The sequence below is a fragment of the Erythrolamprus reginae genome, chromosome 3 (genome assembly GCF_031021105.1).
Source record: "Erythrolamprus reginae isolate rEryReg1 chromosome 3, rEryReg1.hap1, whole genome shotgun sequence".
Classification (NCBI taxonomy): Eukaryota; Metazoa; Chordata; class Lepidosauria; order Squamata; family Dipsadidae; genus Erythrolamprus; species Erythrolamprus reginae.
In genome coordinates, this window is record NC_091952.1 from 131,267,923 (window position 1) to 131,288,734 (window position 20,812).

General features: G+C 38.0%; 1 protein-coding gene across 5 annotated transcripts in view; it reads right to left on the reverse strand.

Annotated features, from left to right (window-relative positions):
- The window catches only part of RASAL2 (RAS protein activator like 2), a 271,051-nt gene that overhangs the window by 168,137 nt on the left and 82,102 nt on the right, over positions 1–20,812 (reverse strand). For 4 of the 5 annotated variants that reach the window (XR_011558627.1, XM_070746688.1, XM_070746686.1 and 1 more), the window contains exon 1: positions 5,953–6,769. The exons of the other annotated variant lie outside the window; for it this stretch is intronic. Coding sequence is in view for 3 of the 4 variants with exons in the window: in XM_070746688.1 (XP_070602789.1) it covers positions 5,953–6,502 (550 nt within the window). In the remaining variant the exon portion in view is untranslated. Of the gene's footprint in view, positions 1–5,952; positions 6,770–20,812 lie in introns of those variants that run through there. 5 annotated transcript variants of the gene reach the window in all.

Sequence of the window (20,812 nt, forward strand, 5' to 3'; positions counted from 1 at the left end):
GGGGCGGGAGGGACGAGGAGGAGGAGGAGGTAAGGGAAGCTCATTGATGGTGGAGAGTTTGGCATCAATGGCCTTGGACAACACAGCAAAAATAGATTGGAACTCAGGAGGTAAACTAGAAATATCAGCAGGAAAGGCAGAAGAATCCCTAAAGGCCTGGGAGGATCCTGGCTGGGGGGAATCTTCAATAATATCTGGTTCCTCTGGACCTATGCCCCATAGGTTAGGTTGGGGTCTGTCTAGGTTAGGCTCATCCAGAGATAACACAGGGACCCCAGAAGGAGGTAGATTAGAAGCCTCTGGGGGGTCTTGACTACTGAGTACTTGGGCCTGTACTTTCAAACGTTTTGCTGATTTGTCATGGATTCCTTGTAGGGCTAGGTCCCTTCTCTTCTCGGCCCTGGTGACCTTGGTCGAGGGGCGGGCCCCTGGAGAAGAGGAGGAAGAGGCCTGGGGGATACTAGTAATCTCATCGCCTGTAGGCCTGGCCTCTCTGGGACCTTTAGTTGTGCCTCTCTTGGGAAAAGTAGCCATAGTCTGACAATTAACAGAAGACAAGGCTGAGCCAATAACTGAATAATTAAGGAGAAGAATTTCAAGGACTTCCCAAGAGGAATGGATCCTGCTTCGAGGCCTCGAAGCTGCTGAGACTTGAGGGCAATCTGGGCAAACCCAGAGTTCGTGTCCCCAAATCCAGCGGGGCCAGCCTCCCTAAACTTTTTAATTAAGTAAACCAAGGCACTCTGGTTGGAGGCTTAGCCGGTGGAGAATTAAGCCTGGGCGTCCCAAGACCCGCTCCGGGATCCACGCGGTGGACTGAGGCCTACGCGGCTGGCAGGGGGCCAACACGAGAGGCCTAAATTTAAAAAGGGCGCGAAGGCCTTCGCGCCGAAAAATCGCTCCGTAATATTCTTAAAGGGGAAGCGATCGACTAAGTCCAGGAGACTAGAAAGACGTCTCACTCCGCAGGAGGTATTTCTTAAGCCCTTTAATAATACACAATAATGAATCAATAAATCAATAAATCAATACTTGCACCAAGACCTCCAGGCCAAAGGATTAAAAGAATCCACAAGCGGCAGCGGGAATCGTAACCGGCAAAACCGCCGGGGGAAAACGAAACCGCAACTTCTCCAAGAAAAAAAGCCGAGCCACAAACGGCTGGCGCTATTAGTGCAAGTAAATAATAAGGATAAAACAATTCTTACTACTTTTGAAGGAAAAGATCGAAGGGAAGGTGTTAGAATGTTGAACGAGCTATCACAATACAACCGCAGGATATGCGAACTGAGCGAATTCTGGGGAAGGGGCGGATCCGGCAAGCTTTTTTAACACTAGGCTCAGTTCCACCGGATTGGACATGAGCAACCCATGTGACTGCTGGACCCGCTCCTTCAGTACGGAGAATCTCGTACACTGCCGCGGGCCGGGTAAATAGCCTCAGCGGGCCGCATGCGGCCCGCGGGCCGTAGTTTGGGGACCGCTGACCTATAGTGTTTGTCACTATTGTCAGCCCTTCTGGGTAAACCATAGAGCCATCACCCAAGCCTGAGGGACCTTCGGAAGCCAGTCCCACCTTCAGAGGAGAGGGCTTTTTCATAAGGCAGGTGCCACAGCAGAGAAGGCCACCCAGAGACTGCCTAAGTGGTAGGAGTAGGACCCATAGCATGCCTTCTCTGCTGGTGGGAATGGCAGATATAATCAAGAAGAAGCAGGTCAAAACCCTGAATTGAACCTGGAAACAAACTACCATAGTAACCAATGACACTTTCAGAACAGATGGTCATAAAAGCGGAAGTCACGGTGTGAGGAAGCATATAATTTACTTGCAGACTCAGTCCTGATTGGATAAGACGGAGTAAACCTCTGCATGGATGCTGTCTCCATGAGCATGGAGATTCTACTATACTAATCTTTGTTTTAATGGATTCATCCAGCTTTTAAGGTTTTCATCTTTATGGTTCAAAACACAGAATGCGTTCATTACCAAACATCTTCAGTTAATATATGTCCCTATAGAGCTTCTATCTTTCTGTATACAACATTGATTTTCAACCTTTTTTGAGCTGCGGCACATTTTTTACATTTACAAAATCCTAGGGCACACCACCAAAATCCTGGGGCACACCACCAACCAACCTCTCCTTCTCTCTCTGTCTCTCTATCTCTCTTGCTTTCTTTCTCTCTCACTCACTCTTTCTCTCTCCCCCCTCTCTTTTTTTTCTCTCTCTCTCTTGCTCTCTCTCTCTGTGTCTCTCTCTTTCTCTCTTGTACATCACGCCGGCAACAGCGACATCGGGCAGTAGCCACGGGGTGGCAGCAGTGCAGTCGGCTGCGAGCGGGAGCAAAAAGTTGCGAGGCCGGAAGCTGAGCTTCCTTCTTCGCAGCTCAAATCTCCTGCGCTAATTTCCCCACGGCATACCTGACCATGTCTCGCGGCACACTGGTTGAAAAACACTGGTATACAGTATTCCTTCAGGTGAACGAATGGCATAAAATAAAACTAGACTGCAGAAAATACAATTTCAGCAACAGAGTGGTCAATGCCTGGAATTCACTACCGGACTCTGTTGTTTCCTCCCCTAATCCCAAAATCTTCAACCTTACATTTACAAAAAAACCCTCCCCATTTCTAAGTGGTCTGTAAGGGGCGTGCATAAGTGCATCTTCATGCCTACCATCCCTGTCCTAATGTCTTTTTATCTTTTCTATCTCTACTTTATACTTATATTATGTTAAACATTACTACAATACTATATTTGTATGACAAATTAAAAAAAGAACATAATTATTATATAGAGAGGTAGAGCCTCCAAAATAAAAAAAAAGAATGAAAGATCAGCCCAATTTCGCTAGCATTCCATTTTGATTAGAACATATCCTCCTGAGTTGTAAAGAACAACAGTGAGTTAATTTTTCCTCCCAAAACAGAAATATATCTCTAACAAAGAGATGGGTTGATTATGTGATTTCTCAATGTACTTCAAAGTATTTTAAATTTCAACAATTGCCAGTTATTTCATTTCTATTCTTTTCTATAAGAGCAGTAAATACTTTAGGCTATTATTAATACTAGCAACCAACACATGAGAGTTCTTACTAAGCTAAACAATACTTCAACTTAAAATGGATTTGGGTAACAATTGAAACAATTTGACAAAGCATCTTAAACTGACGGGTTAAATTGTAAATAATTTTAAAAGGTATCGTCCTTAGTTATTCTCAGCATGGCTCATACATAACCACACTTCATCTCTAAATGACTGTAAACTGTTAAAATCAGTTTTAATTGTATTTTAACAGTTTTTACATTTAATTTTTTAGATGCAGTAATTATATCACCAAACTGATTAACACTAAGTCTCTAGCCATGAAGTGTTTGTATCTCTCTCTTTCACATAAACATACACACAAACACATACATGTTGAAAAGGTGCTTATCTGAGCACAGCAAGAGACTTTCTTAGATTCAAAGCCCAAATAATTAGATGTTGAGTTGTGTGTCAATAAAAACCCTTCAGTGATGTTGAAGGACATTTATCAGTCCTGTCTTCATTTCTTTCCAACTGGTTCAATATAAGGAAGTGGACTGGCTATTTTGAGGATCTAGCTCTCCGTGCAATGCTTGCTTTAATGATGCCCAATTGTGCTTCCCATTTCAAATGCTCCTTTCTTCCTTGAAAGCTGAATTCAGCTGAAATGGAGTTAACATTATCTGGCAGTCACACCACAGCATAAAGAAGTCCCAGCAAAATACCTGCATATTGAATCTTTTACAGGAATCACTGACCTTCTCAAAGGAGCCAAGAAAGAGAACAGCATGAATAGTTCCAACAACAGCCTGAAAGATCCCAATTTTTTTGGGACCAACTATCAAGAATAAAGGAACTCTAGTAGTAGAGAAATGCATTGCAATAGTTGCCACTGCTTTCTTTCTAAGGCTGAAAGGTCACCTTGCAGCTTTCATACCTAATGTGGAACTATACAGTTTCTAACCTGGTAGATTAATCATTGCATCTTTCTCCCCTCTATTACTTTGAATAACATTTAAAGGGATTTAAACTATGCTGCTCAAAAAAATAAAGGGAACACTCAAAGAACACCTCCTAGATCTGAATGGATGAAATATTCTCATTGAATACTGTGTTCTGTACAAAGTTGAATATGCACAATAGCATGTGAAATTGATTGTCAATCAGTGTTGCTTCCTAAGTGGACAGTTTGATTTCACAGAAGTTTGATTTATTTCGAGTTATATTGTGTTGTTTAAATGTTCCCTTTATTTTTTTGAGCAGTATATATTATTCACCAGGTTTCCAGAGCATCTTTCAATAACATTTCAATAAAAGAAATTAAAGAGAAATGAGAGTAAAGAAAACCCCACACTTGTGATCTCTTTTCCTCTGTCATTTAATTGATAAATCTTAATTTGTACTATTGTGGTCCACACTGTAGTCCAATTATTATAACTAAGTATACCATTTTTTGTAATGCTGCTCTATTCAGAAAATTATTCCTAACAATATTTACAATTAGAGAATCTTCTATTTTGCCACACTTTCATACAGATTTTCAAATTCATCTTAAGTGTCTAGTTTTGATGGTTATTGTTTTGTGTCAAGTAATTGCAGAGTTACCCAATACAAAAGCATACTAGACTGTGATTAAGAGGTTTTAAATGCCCACGTCAGCATAGCTCGCTCATAATAAGAGGTTTTGATTGTAGAAGATCAAACCAGCCAAACCAGCCCTAGGCTCAATGATTTCCAGATGTTTACAGACATTTACTGCAATAATCAGAAAAATTTAGACAAGTATTTTAAGGGGAAGTTTAAAAAACATACAGTATGTTATAGCTGAATCAATAGCTTCTATCAAATTAGATTGTGTATTGAGAATCTGAATGGATAATTAATATCATCATTCCTGTCAGGCTGAAGCCAGAATGCTTGGAGATTTTGGCCTGCCAATTAAGTTGAAAAGGGAATATTTCTTCTTGTGATAATATTCAGTAAATCTCAGTAAAAATTATCTGGGAAAACCCAAAGTGTGATAGCAGGGTACTAAGTAATCTAAATTTTCCCCCATCAAAAACTTTATGTCTTCTTTTACTTGATTTTTTAGCATTCATCAATTACCTGAGAGATAACAAAGCTACAGGTATCAGATGGTAAGAAGAATCAGTTCACTGACTGGAGTACAATTTAAAGGGTTTTTTTCTACACAATATTTACTTAGCATAATTTCCTTGTAAATGAACACAGTGATGTCATTTCCTGCTTTTATGTGAAAACAGTGAGAGGAATGCATAGAAAGAATTTGAAACTGAGAAAGTTAAAAGGAGGAAAAGTAATTCTAGGAAAAAATAGGAAAATTCACTCTATACTATAAGCACCTTTATACGCTGCCAGGTAGACATCCTGTGACAGGAATTTTTGATTGATTTTGAGCTAATGATTTCAGTCTTTTCTGCGCACCATCAAAGCAAGAAGAATAGAACGTTAATTGAGCCTGAAGACTTAACACAATCGTAGTTTGGGAAATATTAATACCAGTATCTCTTACATGACATAATGCAATGTTTTATCTATTCATTAAAATGATTACTTCCCATTACAAAAGAATGTTAAATTGATTAATTCTAATTTTAGCTTACCTTACTTGATTGACAATTAAGAAATACAATTTCACTTATTTAATAACTGTTATTTTAATGGACCAACATGGATAGAAACATGGAACAATTACTCAGAAGCTGGCAGCGTTAAAGACTATAAAATGTTTAGCAATTCATCTGAAAATATAACATCAGTTTCCTCAGGTAATCAAAACAAAAAGATTAAATGTAATAGAGAAAAGACAACTTAATTTTTCCGAAGAAAACATTTCCAATCATAATCTCTATGATGGAAGCAATCTGGCTCAGAAAGAAAACTAGAAAAATAATTATACCTGCAACCAAATCCATATGTTTGTCCTCCATTTCATCTGTCACTGCTAAATCCTGTTCTTCTCTCTGGTTCAAAACCTTAGAAAGGCTGCCAGAGATTGTAGAGAAGAAACCACGGATAAAGTAACTGTCCTGCTCTCCACCTTCTGGTTGCTGAAGAGGTTTTGGATTTCTGTCTCTCCACTGTGGAGCAGGCTCAGAGATAGATCTACAGAAGGGAACCCGAAATGTCCTGGCTGCTGGCATAGCAACCTTTTCTTCAGGATCTTCTTGGCAGCCATCAGCAATTAATGTTTGTAGTCTGAGAGGATGTTCATCAGCTTTTGATGCATCCGTTCTCTTCCAATGGAATCGAGGAGGAGTCTGCCATCGATAAGTTCCAAGGAGCTTTGCTAAATCCAAACCTGCATCTTCATATAAGCTTTTACTCTTCACTTGGTAATGCCAGTGATAGTCCTTCAAGCTGCATCCTATTTTTGTAGTGTTTCCATCCTGCTCTGAAACAGATCTCCGAAAAAGCGCAGGACTAGAGTATTTTTTAAAAACACTCATTTCTCACCAATAACTTCAGGAATCTCAATTTACACATTTATTTAATAAATATATTGATACTCATTGAGATTCCCACCTGAGCAACTTCTGCTGTGAAGTAGTAGAACTCTCCTTGAAGACTTGCTTTTGAATAAATCTAGTTCAGATTCAAATCTCAATTCTCAGTATCTTCAATTACATAGATACTGGTTAAAAAGCACAGAATTAGTGTCTATCCAAAAACAATTATTTTAAACTGAAACAGCTTGCAAGTGACTTTTCAGTTCCTGGGTTCACTTCTGACAGACTTTCAGGAAGTGATCAAAAAGTGGGGGGGGGAGTGGAAATAGTAAAATTCAACAAAGAAGTGACAAACCAATTACAGTTCTGCTTTCCATTACTAACTACAGTATAAAAATAGAAGATAAGAAATACCTTTAGCTTTCATATAGTAACATCAAGCAGAACTGCCACAAAGGTCTTGATAAGAAAAATATGTTGCATCAGGATGAAGAATTGACAGCGAGGTTGGAAATGTTTCAATTCCTGAATAATTCAGAATATATTTTATGTTTACCATAAAGTTTTGCAAATCCAGATCAGGAATCGGATCCACAAGAACCTAATACAGTCATTCTTCCAAAGACGCTTATAAATACACTGCAGCAAGGAAAAGGAAACAGCAGCTGAAAGGAATAATGCTGCAAAGGAAAATATGCACATAGAAGGAGAAATGAGAGGGAAGGTAGGTGGTGTTTAGTCAATTACTGACCAAAGCAAAGAAGCAGACCACTTGGATGCAAAATCTTGTGGCAAATGAAACATAAAAAATGTGCATATTTTTAAAGTGAGCAGGATTTTTGTTTGTATGAATCTAATTAGAGTCACTAGACTGGAAAGTAATATCCTATCTAGTTAAGTAAAATAAAAATTGCCACCTCCAGAATTTAGGGAACAGCTGACTTTATTAAATTTGCTAAAGAAAACTTATCTTCTAACAGACGCAAGCAAAGTTTCAATGTGGTCACTAAACCTAGAAAATATGGGATTAACAGTGGGAACATTTTAAGGGTCTTGGCAAACATAATCAATGTCTTCACTTTAAAAAATTACCTATTTAGGAAAACCAATAAAAACAGACCATTTCACCACATATTCTTGAGTTACTCCTTTTATCAACTGCCTATTGATGCTACACAAAGCCAGAATTGAGACCTCAGGAGAACTTTTCTTCAAGCAAAAATGCACTTTATGACAACAGATTTCTGATACCCTACTTTTTCACAAAAACCACTCACATTAAAAAGGTGTGAAGAAAAATCATGGCATTTATTTATTTATATTTAGACAAGGTACAGTATATAGGTACCAAGGTAATTCTGTGAAGTATACAGATGATCAAAACGCAATTAAATTCAGCATCCAGAAAAACAGTAATATAAATGAATGGCCAGGGTTAAAAAAAAGTCATTTTGTTTTGAATTGTTAAAATAATAAGTAAACCAATCAACAGAGCTTACTTAATCTTATAGCTAAATCAAGATAAACTTTACCCATCCCACATTTTCAGATCTGAGGGGCTAAAGCAAGAAGGGACTCTATTTCTTGTGCTGTGACACACTAACTTCTTAGTTGAGATTTTTATTCTCTATAGAAGCCACTCGGAGTCTTTGGCAGGGGTAAAAATGTGGAAAAATAAATGACTAAATAAATGAATTAACTGACCTAGAAAAATCCAGGTCTTTAACACCTTATGTAAGACCAACAAGGTTGGGGCCACCTGGACCTTAGGGAAAGTGGGAAGGTATGATGTTCCACAGAGCAATGAAGGAGTAACTCCTAAGTAGCACAAGATGACATTGTCAAATAAAGTAGATGGAACCCGGAGCATGCCAATTCTTCATGTTATGGTGAGATGAGCAGAGATGGTAACATGATTTACCCTGTGCTTTGAAGAGTTTTACAGGTAATAACTAGCAGCTTAAATTGCACTGGGAAGCCCAATGGGACCCAGCGTAGGTCGCAGAGCAAAGGTGTTACATGGCCATAATTTGAAAGGCCCCAATCTTGCCATGCCACTATGTTCTGTACCACTTGAATTTTCCAAGTGCTCCTATATATTCACATATAGAATGCATTACAGTAATCCATCTGGATTGTAACTAAGCCACGAGTTGGCTTCAAAAAAATGACTTCCCAATAAGGGAAATAAATAAAACTGGCAAATATGGTGAATCTGACCAAATGCCCTCTGGACCATAGTTGCCACCTTCTTTTTGAACAGGAACCATAAGTTTGGGGGGGGGGGAAGACACATAAAGTGCACACTAATGCTATCTGAGGGAATGATGCCTTGTTCAAAGATAAAGATAGAAAGTCTCTAGATCTAGGGCCAGGGGATCTCAAAATCCACAGTCTTAATCTTCTCAGGTTTGAGCCGAAGTCTGTTTTATCACCCACAATTTTCAAAAACTGGGTAAGAGCCTTGTATGGTTGGCTCATGTTGACAGATGACCTTCACCAGTTACTTAATTTAAATGTTCAACTGAATCAGGGATGGATGAAGGTGGTCTAAGGTGATAATCACACACTGTGGTCTCAATTGAACCATGTGCCAAAGCCCATTATGAATTCCAACAGCTCATTGGGGAGACTGCTGTGTATCAGGGAGGCTGGTACACTAGCAATAATCCCCTCTGATTCCTGTAGCCCATCTTTGCAAACAGGATCTCACATCCATTGATCTGCAATACTGTACCCTTTCTCTCTTGTTCATCAATGGCTATACCCCTGCTCTGGTCCCAGCACTAAACTCAGTAGGGTACATCTCCCAAGCCTGTCCTTGGCACCCTTATTTCGAAGCTTCTCCACTGGCATCCACCCAAGCAAGTTCATCTGAAAACATGAATGAAAGATCCTTTAACACTGGATCGCTAACAGCAACTTCATAAACCAACTGGATTAGATTTATGATGTATTTCAAACACAGAGATTCCCCTCTTATCTTTATAACCTATACCCCAACATTCACACCATGCCATTCCAAACTGGATACTTTTACATAGTACTTGTAAAATAAGTAATTCAAGAGAATGCAATCTGAAATAAGGTGCCATCTAGATGTATGCAATTTTAAAAATGTACAATCAAAAGGGTGAACTTCAGGACTGAATGGTGTTTATTAACTATTTAAAGATAAACCAAAGGGAAAAATAACTTACCGGTATTGAGACAAGATAAACCTAGACTGCATATTTTCTTTGAAAAAAACCCATCCTATTTTGACAACAGAGGAATTATAGCCGTGTTCAATATAATCTGACTTGAGAAAATCAAGCCTAGGTACTGACCCGCTCCACAATATGGTGCTTCAATCTGCCTAAAGTTAACTATCATGGTTTGTTTGGAGAGGGAGAGTGCTTTTCATATTTGCATCAGTGACAGGCTGTAATTGAGAGGTGATAAAAGCAAGGGTAAGACTAAAAAGAGAGCCCAGAAATGCAAGCAGCAAAAAAGCAACTGACAATTGACAAAGTGAAAGTTCTAAAACCTTTGAAAAATAGTTTAATAGCACTAAGATTATGATGCAGCAGTTTTCATTGCATTTGATGGTTTTTTAAAAATAATTACAGGATGTTTGATATAAGAAAGGTAGATATATAAACAATTTAAATAAATGAACAAGAAACAATATTGCTGATTTTGCCTTACTTTTTTTTCAGATCCCCAAGCAGCCTGGTGACATAAAAAAATATGGCTTAAACCTAAAGGCTATCTTTTGTCTATCATTTTACTTTTTGGAAAGAACCATGCCAAACTGCTTACTGTAATAAAAAACAGGGAATGGAAAAAGCAGAAATGGAAAAAAAGTATTACTATGGGATATTTGTCATTTCTTATAAACGTATAAATGTTTGGCAACAAATGCAGATGTCAATTAGGAAAGAGATGCATTACATAAACACCAATGGGGAAAGCCCATCAAAGAAGAAAGAAGAAAAACAGCATTGTCTGTGTCATTTTTGAACTCAGAATCTGGCTTCTATGTATTCTGAAAATGATTCACTGGTGTCTCGTGGTGTCTCATTCTTTGTGGTTTAATCTAGACTACTTAGTAGCTAAAAAGAAACTTTATGGAAAATGCCAAATTCACTTTATAAATCAAACTTGGCATGGAATTCTTTGACATTTTCATTAAAGGTAAAGGTTCCACTCACACATATGAGCTAGTTATCCCCGATTCTAGGGGGCGGTGCTCATCTCCGTTTCAAAGCTGAAGAGTCTGAAGACGTCTCCATGGTCATGTGGCTGGCATGACTAAATGTTGAAGGCGCACGGAACACTGTTACCTTCCCAACAAAGGTGGTTCCTATTTTTCTACTCACATGCTCTCAAACTGCTAGGTTAGCAGAAGCTGGGACAAGTAACAGTAGCTCACCCCATTTCGCAGCACTAGGGATTGGAACTGCTGAACTGCCAACCTTTCAATCAATAAGTTCAGCATCTTAGCCACTGAGCCACCATGTCCCTTAACATTCATTACATTGCCATTATACTAATAAACTTCTTTTAAAATAAATAACTTATTAAAACCAAAGATGTATCATTATGTTTGATGCAATTGTTCTTGAAACAGTAAATACATTCACTCTACATTTGACATCAGCCCAAAGGCTGACAACAAGTAGTACTTTGTGCTGATTAATGGTCATTATAAAAATTAGGATGAAGTAAGTAAGGATGCTCTCCATTTATACATATCAACATGTTTTTCAAACATGGTGCTGCTTCTATTATCAATTGCACTTTTTGACATTATTTGTTAAGTTTAAAGCAGTGATGAAATCCAATTTTTTAACTACTAGTTCTGTGGGTGTGGTTTGGTGGCCATGGTGTGGCTTGGTGGGTCTGGGCTTGGTGGATATGACGGGAAGGATACTGCAAAATCTCCTTTCCCATCCTACTCCATGGGAAAGATACTGCAAAAGATACTGCCAGAGGTGGCATTTGCTGGTTCTCTGAACTACTCAGAATTTCTGCTATCGGTTCTCCGAACTACCCAAAGTTTCCACTACCGGTTCTCCAAAACCTGTCAGAACCTGCTGTATTTCATCCCTGGTTTAAAGCCTGCTTTTTCTCCAGAAGCTCAAAATGGCCCACATATGTTATCACCATTTTGTAATAAAAAGCCTAGTTTAGGATATGAGAGAGTAAGTCTCCATGCTTAAGGGTAAATTTGGCAAACAAGACAGGAATCACAACCAGATGAGTTAATTCTACTTTATTGTAACTACATTGAAATACTGACAGAATCTTGCAAGTCTGAAAATACATTTCTAGCTTCATCTTCTTTATAACCAAGTAATTAGAAAAGATCCCTTCTGAACCTCTTGCTCTTCCACTATCCAGCTGTGGACTTTGCTGTCTACTTTAACCAGGATTTGCTACCTTTGGGAGTGAGCCACATTTTACTCTTAAACCTAAACATTTATTTTTTTCAGTCTACATAAATCACTACATAAATCTTCTTTTGGAAGCAGGCAAATCTTGCATTTCTACAATTACTAGTAACCAATAATAATAATAATAATAATAATAATAATAATAATAATAATAATAATAATTTATTAGATTTGTACGCTGCCCCTCTCTGAATATCATACAGTACTTGATATTATATCCAAGACACCTTATAGAAACATAGAAACATAGAAGTCTGACGGCAGAAAAAGACCTCCTGGTCCATCTAGTCTGCCCTTATACTATTTTCTGTATTTTATCTTAGGATGGATATATGTTTATCCCAGGCATGTTTAAATTCAGTTACTGTGGATTTATCTACAACGTCTGCTGGAAGTTTGTTCCAAGGATCTACTACTCTTTCAGTAAAATAATATTTTCTCATGTTCCTTTTGATCTTTCCCCCAACTAACTTCAGATTGTGTCCCCTTGTTCTTGTGTTCACTTTCCTTTTAAAAACACTTCCCTCCTGGACCTTATTTAACCCTTTAATATATTTAAATGTTTCAATCATGTCCCCCCTTTTCCTTCTGTCCTCCAGACTATACAGATTGAGTTCATTAAGTCTTTCCTGATACGTTTTATGCTTAAGACCTTCCACCATTCTTGTAGCCCGTCTTTGGACCCGTTCAATTTTGTCAATATCTTTTTGTAGGTGAGGTCTCCAGAACTGAACACAGTATTCCAAATGTGGTCTCACCAGCATTCTATATAGCGGGATCATAATCTCCCTCTTCCTGCTTGTTATACCTCTAGCTATGCAGCCAAGCATCCTACTTGCTTTCCCTACCGCCTGACTGCACTGTTCACCCATTTTGAGACTGTCAGAAATCACTACCCATAAATCCTTTTCTTTTGAAGTATTTGCTAACACAGAACTGCCAATACAATAGTCAGATTGAGGATTCCTTTTCCCCAAGTGCATTATTTTACATTTGGAAACATTAAACTGCAGTTTCCATTGCTTTGACCATTTATCTAGTAAAGCTAAATCATTTACCATATTACAGACGCCTCCAGGAATATCAACCCTATTGCACACTTTAGAGTCATCGGCAAATAGGCAAACCTTCCCTACCAAACCTTCCCCTATGTCACTCACAAACATATTAAAAAGAATAGGACCCAGAACAGACCCTTGTGGCACACCGCTTATAACCTGTCTCTGCTCAGAATACTCACCGTTAACAATAACTCTCTGATGTCTACGCTTCAGCCAGCTGCAAATCCATTGAACTATCCAGGGATTAAGTCCAATCTTCACTAATTTATCTATCAGCTCTTTATGTGGAACCGTATCAAAGGCTTTGCTGAAGTCCAGATAGGCAATATCCACGGCACCACCTTCATCCAACACCTTTGTGACATAGTCAAAGAAATCAATGAGATTAGTCTGACATGATTTGCCTTCAGTAAAGCCATGCTGATTTGGGTCCAATAAGTTATTGTTTTTTAGGTGCTGATTTATCCTCTTTTTGAGTAGAGTCTCCATCATTTTAACTACCACTGATGTCAAGCTAACTGGCCTGTAGTTACCAGCTTCTTCTCTACTGCCCTTCTTGTGGATAGGCACAACACTGGCCATTCTCCAATCCTCAGGAACTTCTCCTGTTAACAAGGATTGGTTAAACAAATCAGTCAGGGGGGTAGCAATGACAGATCTGAGTTCTTTAAGAACTCTGGGGTGGATGCCATCTGGACCCATTGCCTTATTTATCTTTAATCGTTTAAGTTCTTCTAAGACATCGGCTTCTAAGATCACTGGAGCTGAATCCGTACAGCTGGAAGCAATGCTATATCCCTCCATAGTATTATTTTGTAAGGTGTCTTTTGAGAAAACTGAACAGAAGTAGCTATTGAAATGGTCAGCGCTCTCCTTATTCCCATTAATGCATGTATTATTCCCGGTACTAAGCTTCGTGATGCCGCAGTTTTTCTTCTTCTTATCACTAATATATCTGAAGAAGGTTTTATCCCCCTTCTTTACTGATTTGGCAATTTCTTCCTCTTTTGAGGCTTTAGCAGCATATATTATCTGTTTTGCCTCCTTCTGTCTCATTTTATACACTTCCCTATCAGCTATACTTCCAGACTCTTTATACCTCCTATTTTACTTCTTGAAGAGCTAGCTTGGAAGGAGTCATGTTTGAACAGGGAATAATAAATGTACACAGTAGGTAATCTCCACTGAGCACATATAAATGCGGTACAATCAGAAATTTTGGAAATATTAGACTTCACAAGCACATTCTTCCCTGAACTTTCTTTAATCACTTTTGACCATGGATAGAACAGTTTTCATCATTTTTTTAAAAATATCAGAGGTTCCTTCAAAATTGGGAACAAGCATATTTATTGTCATGAGATTTGCCTCTTGTATTATCAGTTGTCAGAAGGACTGAGACTGTTTGATGGATGAATCACTGGTACAAATCCTTATATGACACTAACAATGGAAAGGAATACCTTCTGCCAATTTTCAGAAGAAAGAACTAAGTAATACTTTTCATTGAAAAACATGGTGAATATGGATTTCACGGTTAAGAAACGTAGTAAAATTTAGAAAAAATGAAACAAGTGATTAATACCGTCTTCTTGGAAGAGTCTGGAAATATTAACAGAGAAGTAACTAAACTATTTATTGGTTTAGAAAGCAGCTCTTTCATCCATGTTTTTAGAGTAGATTTCAAAAGGGATTGAGACCATCAGGTAACACACAGGGACATGGTTTTTTTCACATGGGTCACCAGTTTTTTTCACAAGTGATTATACTGCCAACACAACAGCTGAAATAACAGTCAAGGGAGATAAAAATCCAAGGGTTGTCAATCCTCTTTCAATGTGTCTTTTTCAACCTAAGAAAAAGTTGAAGGCCAAAGTAATTTTGTTTCTTGATGCTACGCGCACTGTTTTGACCATGTACCAGTTCTCAAAGCCTATTACAGGGCTTAGAAGGCTGTCACAGGGATGCATGTCCAAATATTGTAGCCTCATCTTGGGTTTTTGTTGTTGTTGTTGTTATATATAGTATACCACATACAGCTGCAATCTGCCTCAAGCTGACTGCAGCAATAGTGTTCAAATTGTGGAGCACTCATATTGGAGACATTTGAGAGTTGCTAAATGTTAGTGAAAAATGATTAAGCAATCACTTTAAAGTGTTAAGCAGAAAAAGACAGGATGCCAGGCAGGGATCGCTTTCACTCCCTAAATTACAGTACAGCACTTATTTTGCTGATTCTTATCATGCCCTTAGCGCTAGTTCCAGGATTACTTACATGGGACCTCTTTTAATTTATCCTTGCAGTAACCTCCCTCTGAAGTACGTTGGGCTTGTAATAAATAAAGTGTAATAAATAAAACTTAATCTATGTACCCTAAAGGAAGGTAAAATTGTCCCCCCCCCAAGTAATTATCCAGCAAGAGCTAAAAATAGCTGCAGGTATCCATGTTGAAACATGCAGATTTTTGAAGCTTAGTCGGCTTGGGAGGAGTGACTTACTCCATGAATTTTAATTATTTTCAAAATGCCTTAATAGGACTCTCCCTTTCAATCTACAAGTTTCTTCCTTGTTTCTGTTTGTGCTGGTAAAAAGAAATGTGTTTATTAATATGGGGAAGCTAGATATTGCAAAGGAAGGGTTGGGGGTTTTTTTTGGTTCACTGTTCTCTTTTGGAGGAATTATAATTTCTCAATTTTTAGTTGTCTTCCTTTTAGATTAATATAATATCAAAGAAAGACAAAAAGAAGGTTTGAAAATAAAGATTCCAATTTTTATTTCTTCTAAGTAACCACTGTATTAGCATATTTAACTAAAATTTTAACAAGTGAAACCCTTCAGGTTCTTTGATATCAGGAAGCAAAATAGTTATGATTTAAGGATGATCTAAGCTTCTCCTACCAGCTACCTCATTAAAATACTCAAACTGTTTTGTAGTGTTTGTCTTCCTGCAAATCAGAGTAGCTTCCATATTTGTGCAGAAATGTGGTTGCGTACAAGTTGATCCAATCTATGAACATGGTTTTGTAATTATTTGTTATTTGTATATCATTGGTCTGAGATTTCCTCATGTTGTATCCCTTTTGCAAGTTTTGACATTCTTACTCAAGAAACCTTTAATATGGGAGAGAATAGTCTAACAACTGCATTGTGAAAAAACTGCAACAAGTCAGATGTGACCTTCCATTCTAATCCGATAAAAATAATTTTCTTTAATATCATCTAATAAAAACCAATGCATCTATAGATAAGAGAAAGGATAATACTTACACTAACAGAATAATATTTATATTAATATCTTATTTTTTAAAATTTATCTTTGCATGCATAACATTTGTTTGAATAACTAGCAATCTGAGATTTAGAAAATAGATTGGGAACTGGCATAGTATACAAACTCATTTCTTACATTTTTACATTTTTATTATTTGTAAGATTCGTGAGACATGCCAGATAATTTTAAATAAATTAATTAAACATTAAATTACATTGTAGCATCCTACACAATCTACTAGTGGGAATGAAGCCTAAATTTCAGAAGCAGCAATAAAAAAAAGCTGGAGAGCAACTATAAAATTCTTTATACAGTGGTACCTCTACTTAAGAACGCCTCTACTTAAGAACTTTTCTAGATAAGAACCGGGTGTTCAGGATTTTTTTGCTCAGGATTTTTTTGTTCAGGATTTTCTACTTAAGAACCATTTTCTACTTAAGAACCTGAGCCTGGAAAAATTTCCCAGGAAATTTGAGAGCGGCACAAAGGCCTGGCCAGTTTCCTGCCATTCCCCCTTTAATCCCAGCCATCTCGGGCTTTTCTGGGCTGCCAGAAGAGCCTTTCGGTGGTGCTTAAAGAGGCTTTGGCAGCCCAGAGCAAACTGAGTGTTTTCCCTTCCCTGGGTGCTTGGAGAGGGGACAAACCACTTTGCTGTGGTGACTCCCTGACACCACCTCCCATACACCCGGCACGAGGTTGCCTCCCGGAGTGTCTGGGCGCGGAATGGCAAAAGGGGACGCTTCACCCTGGCCAGATAAACTTGGCTTTAGCCAAACCAAGGAGTCACCATAGTGAAGGAAAGGCTCTGGCTACAAAGTAAACGAGTGAGAGGAGGTGGTGAGACCACACTTGGAGTACTGTATAGAGTTCTGGTCACTGCGTCTCAAGAAGTTATAATGGAACTGGAAAAGGTGCAAAAAAGGGTAACAAGAATGATCAAGGAAATGGAGTACCTCCCTTATAATACCAGGTTGCAATGCCTTGATCTCTTCAGCCTTGAAAGACGGCGTTTAAGGGGTGACTTGATCGAAGTGTATAAAATCATGCATGGGATAGAAAAGGTGGATAGAGAAAATATTTTTTCTCTATACTACATAGAGTACTACATAGACTACAATACTACCAAGGGGGCACTCCCTAAAGCTCATAGGTAAGAAAGTGAGAACAGATCAAGGGAAATTTTTCTTCACCCAGAGGGTCGTTGGTTTATGGAATTCACTTCCAGAAGAGGTCGTGACAGCTGTCAGCCTTGATAGCTTCAAGGCAGGATTAGACAGATTCATGGATGCCAAGTGTATTGGTGATTATTGAAACAGATGTCCATGTGCCGCCTCTATGTTGGTTGAGGCAGGCAGGATTCCCTTGAGTACCATTTGTTGGGGGTCAGGGGAAAGGAGGGTCTTGCCTTCTCTTTCTGCTCAAGATCCCATGTCAAAACAATGCCACTGAAAAACAAGAAATCCAACAAGAAACCAACATGGTTGTGCAAAGATTTCTCAAACTATACTAGATCTAAACCTTAGTACAAAAAATGGAAAGAGGAACACATAACTAAGACAGAATACCAGCATATAGCCCAGATCTGCCAAGATGAAATCAGGAAAGCTAAGGTTCAGAATTAACAAAGACTTGCAACAAAAGTGAAAGATTTTTAAAAAGTTTCTTTCAATTTATAAATAACAAGAAAAAAGAGAAGGAAACAGTAGGTCCACTTAACAGAGAAGATGGCAAAGAAGTAACTGGCAGTAGAGAAAAAGCAGAGCTTTGCATAGTCTTCATGCAAAAAGAAACTATAGCCTAATCTACCAAAAATGTAACTGCAAAAGATGGACTAGAAATTAAAATTAAAATAAGCAAGAAAATGCTTAGAAAACACCTATCTGATCTTGATGAATATAAATCACTGGGACCTGATGGTTTACATCCCAGAGTTCTCAAGGAGCTGGCAGATATTATCTCAGAACCATTGTAACATATCTTTTATAAATCCTGGAACACCTGAGGACTGGAGAAGAGCTGATGTGGTTCCCATCTTCAAAAAAGATGACCATTTCTCAGGAATGTTCTGAAAGGGTAAATATATGTTTATATTCATTCAGGAGGAGGTGCAGGTTATCTTTGATTTACGAACGTTCATTTAATGACTGTCCAAAGTCATGGAAATGCTGAAAAAAGTTCATTTATGAGCAATCCTCACCCTTATCATATCGCAGCATAGTCACATGATTAAAATTCTGGCTTTTGGCCAGCAGCATGTATTTACAATGATTGCAGCATCCTGAGGTCCCATGATCAATATTTATGACCTTCTCAGTGCTCTTCTCAAAATCAAAATCAATGGAGAATTTCCTTAATATTCATGGCAAAAAAGGCTGTAAACTTGAGTGTGAATTATTTAAGAACCACCAGTGATGGAAATTCTGGTCCTGACTGTGGTTGTAAGTTGAGGACTCCCTATATTATTTTGAATATACAGTGATACCACTAGTCCAATGTTACTGGTATTACATCATTCTATTATTTACCACATAAGCTATTAATGACAATGAAAGAGCAGAATTTAGAGACAGCAACAATAAGTAATGAAAAAGCTAAAATGCGAATAAAGTCTGGAAAATCCCTTTAATTTATACCCTGGTGGAAACATTATTGTATATCAAGTGCTAAAACAAATAGTTATCACAACCCTTGAATGTTTTCCTAGGGCCTGGGACAGTTCTTCAGGACAATTTTTTATTATTTAAAGGAGAATGGGCCCACTCATTATTTTTTCCTACTATCAGTACTTCTATTCTTTATTTTAAAGATGCAGTCAATTAAAGAAGAAAAACAAAGTAGCTACATAAAAAGGTGTTCAATGGGAAGCATTAAAAACCCTCTGTAAGGCTATATGGGAATTAACTTGGAAGACAAGGAAAAGAGCCACAACCACAGAATGATTGGATAAGTGGTAGCTAAAACTGCAGAAGGAACAATGGGCATGACAAATGTCTCAGAATGAATTTTTGAAAGTTTCTTGGACTCTAAAGATGATGGGGGAAAATGTACTTTCAAATTTGCAATATTTTATTAATGTAACCTTAGAATAAAATAGAATTAGTTCATCTGGACTACCTCGAAAGGCTGACACCATCTATGCCCAAAATCTACATTAAAACTATAAGTGCATGTATTTACAAATGTCTACACTATTCAGTTTAGTTTCTGCTCTCAATTACGATTATATAATAGTTTCAGGCAGCTACCTCCTATTGGGTTCCACCCCAAATGTCGGAACCTTAATTCCCAGAATTCCCCAATATGGTTTGGCTGAGAATTTTAGGAGTTCACATATCAAGAGGTCACACTCAAGGTTGAGGAAAGCTGTTTTATAGAGTTATAGTCAACACTTAAACAACAAAATGTTCAGTGAGGCTGGAAAGAAAAAAACCTCATTGTCATCTCATGAACTTACATAGCTGACTTGGAACACTGCCAGCAGTGTATATCTATATAAGAAATGCAATGCAAAATCAAATCATATTATTATTTTGCTTCACTCACATAATATAAACAGATTTCCTTCTTTCCCTTTCCTCATACCTTATATATTTATGACAGCCACATCCTCTATGACAGCTTGTCAAATTTAAGAGATATAATTCAAGCAGCCTTCATTTCATGCATATGCTATTAAAAGACTGGCACAGCAGGCTAACAGGACATTGTACAACTGACATCAAAAACATTGTAAACTGTGAGTAGGAAGAAGGGAGCTGAATTTCCTGTCTATAAGCAACATCTGTAGAGTTATCTCCAGCTATATATAGAAAGGAAGTTACAAACTGCCCCCAACTAATATTTAGTTGCCAGAATAGTTACTCACTCCACGATTATTAAAATGGTCTACCTTAAAAAACAGTGATGTTTCATTCACTGAAGCATTAAGTTACATACTGTGGCTAATCCTAAGAGTATAATTAATTATTTGACAGTTCCCAGAAGTCATCATTGTACTCTTTACAAACCATCAACTCATCAGAATTACATGGCTGCTGAACAAATAGATTGATATAGCCTCTGGTTACGCCTGCGACATCATGCATCACTGCTGTCCTAGACATTTAATTGTTAAATATTCCAGACTATTGTGCTAGTGGAAAGTGGAGTCATAGGGCATAAGACCACTGAAAGCACTCCAGCATGAGAAGCTACAGTTGCCTGGAGCTACCATAAACTTCGATTGGTTTTATAACTAACAGTATCCGTGACCAAGAAAAAAGGCACAGAAAATAGAACAGAAGAGTTCTACCTTAAAATTTGCTCTTGGAATTTTGGTGATAAAAGGTGAATTTAGTTACTAAACAAATTGTCTAGGGCAGGGGTAGGCAAAATTGACTCTTCTATGACATGTGGACTTTAACTCCCAGAATTCCTGAGCTAGCATGATTGGTTCAGGAATTCTGGGAGCTGAAGTCCACATGTCATAGAAGAGCCAACTTTGCCTACCCCTGGTCTAGGAGAACAATGATGCATGATGTTGCAGGCATGGCCAGA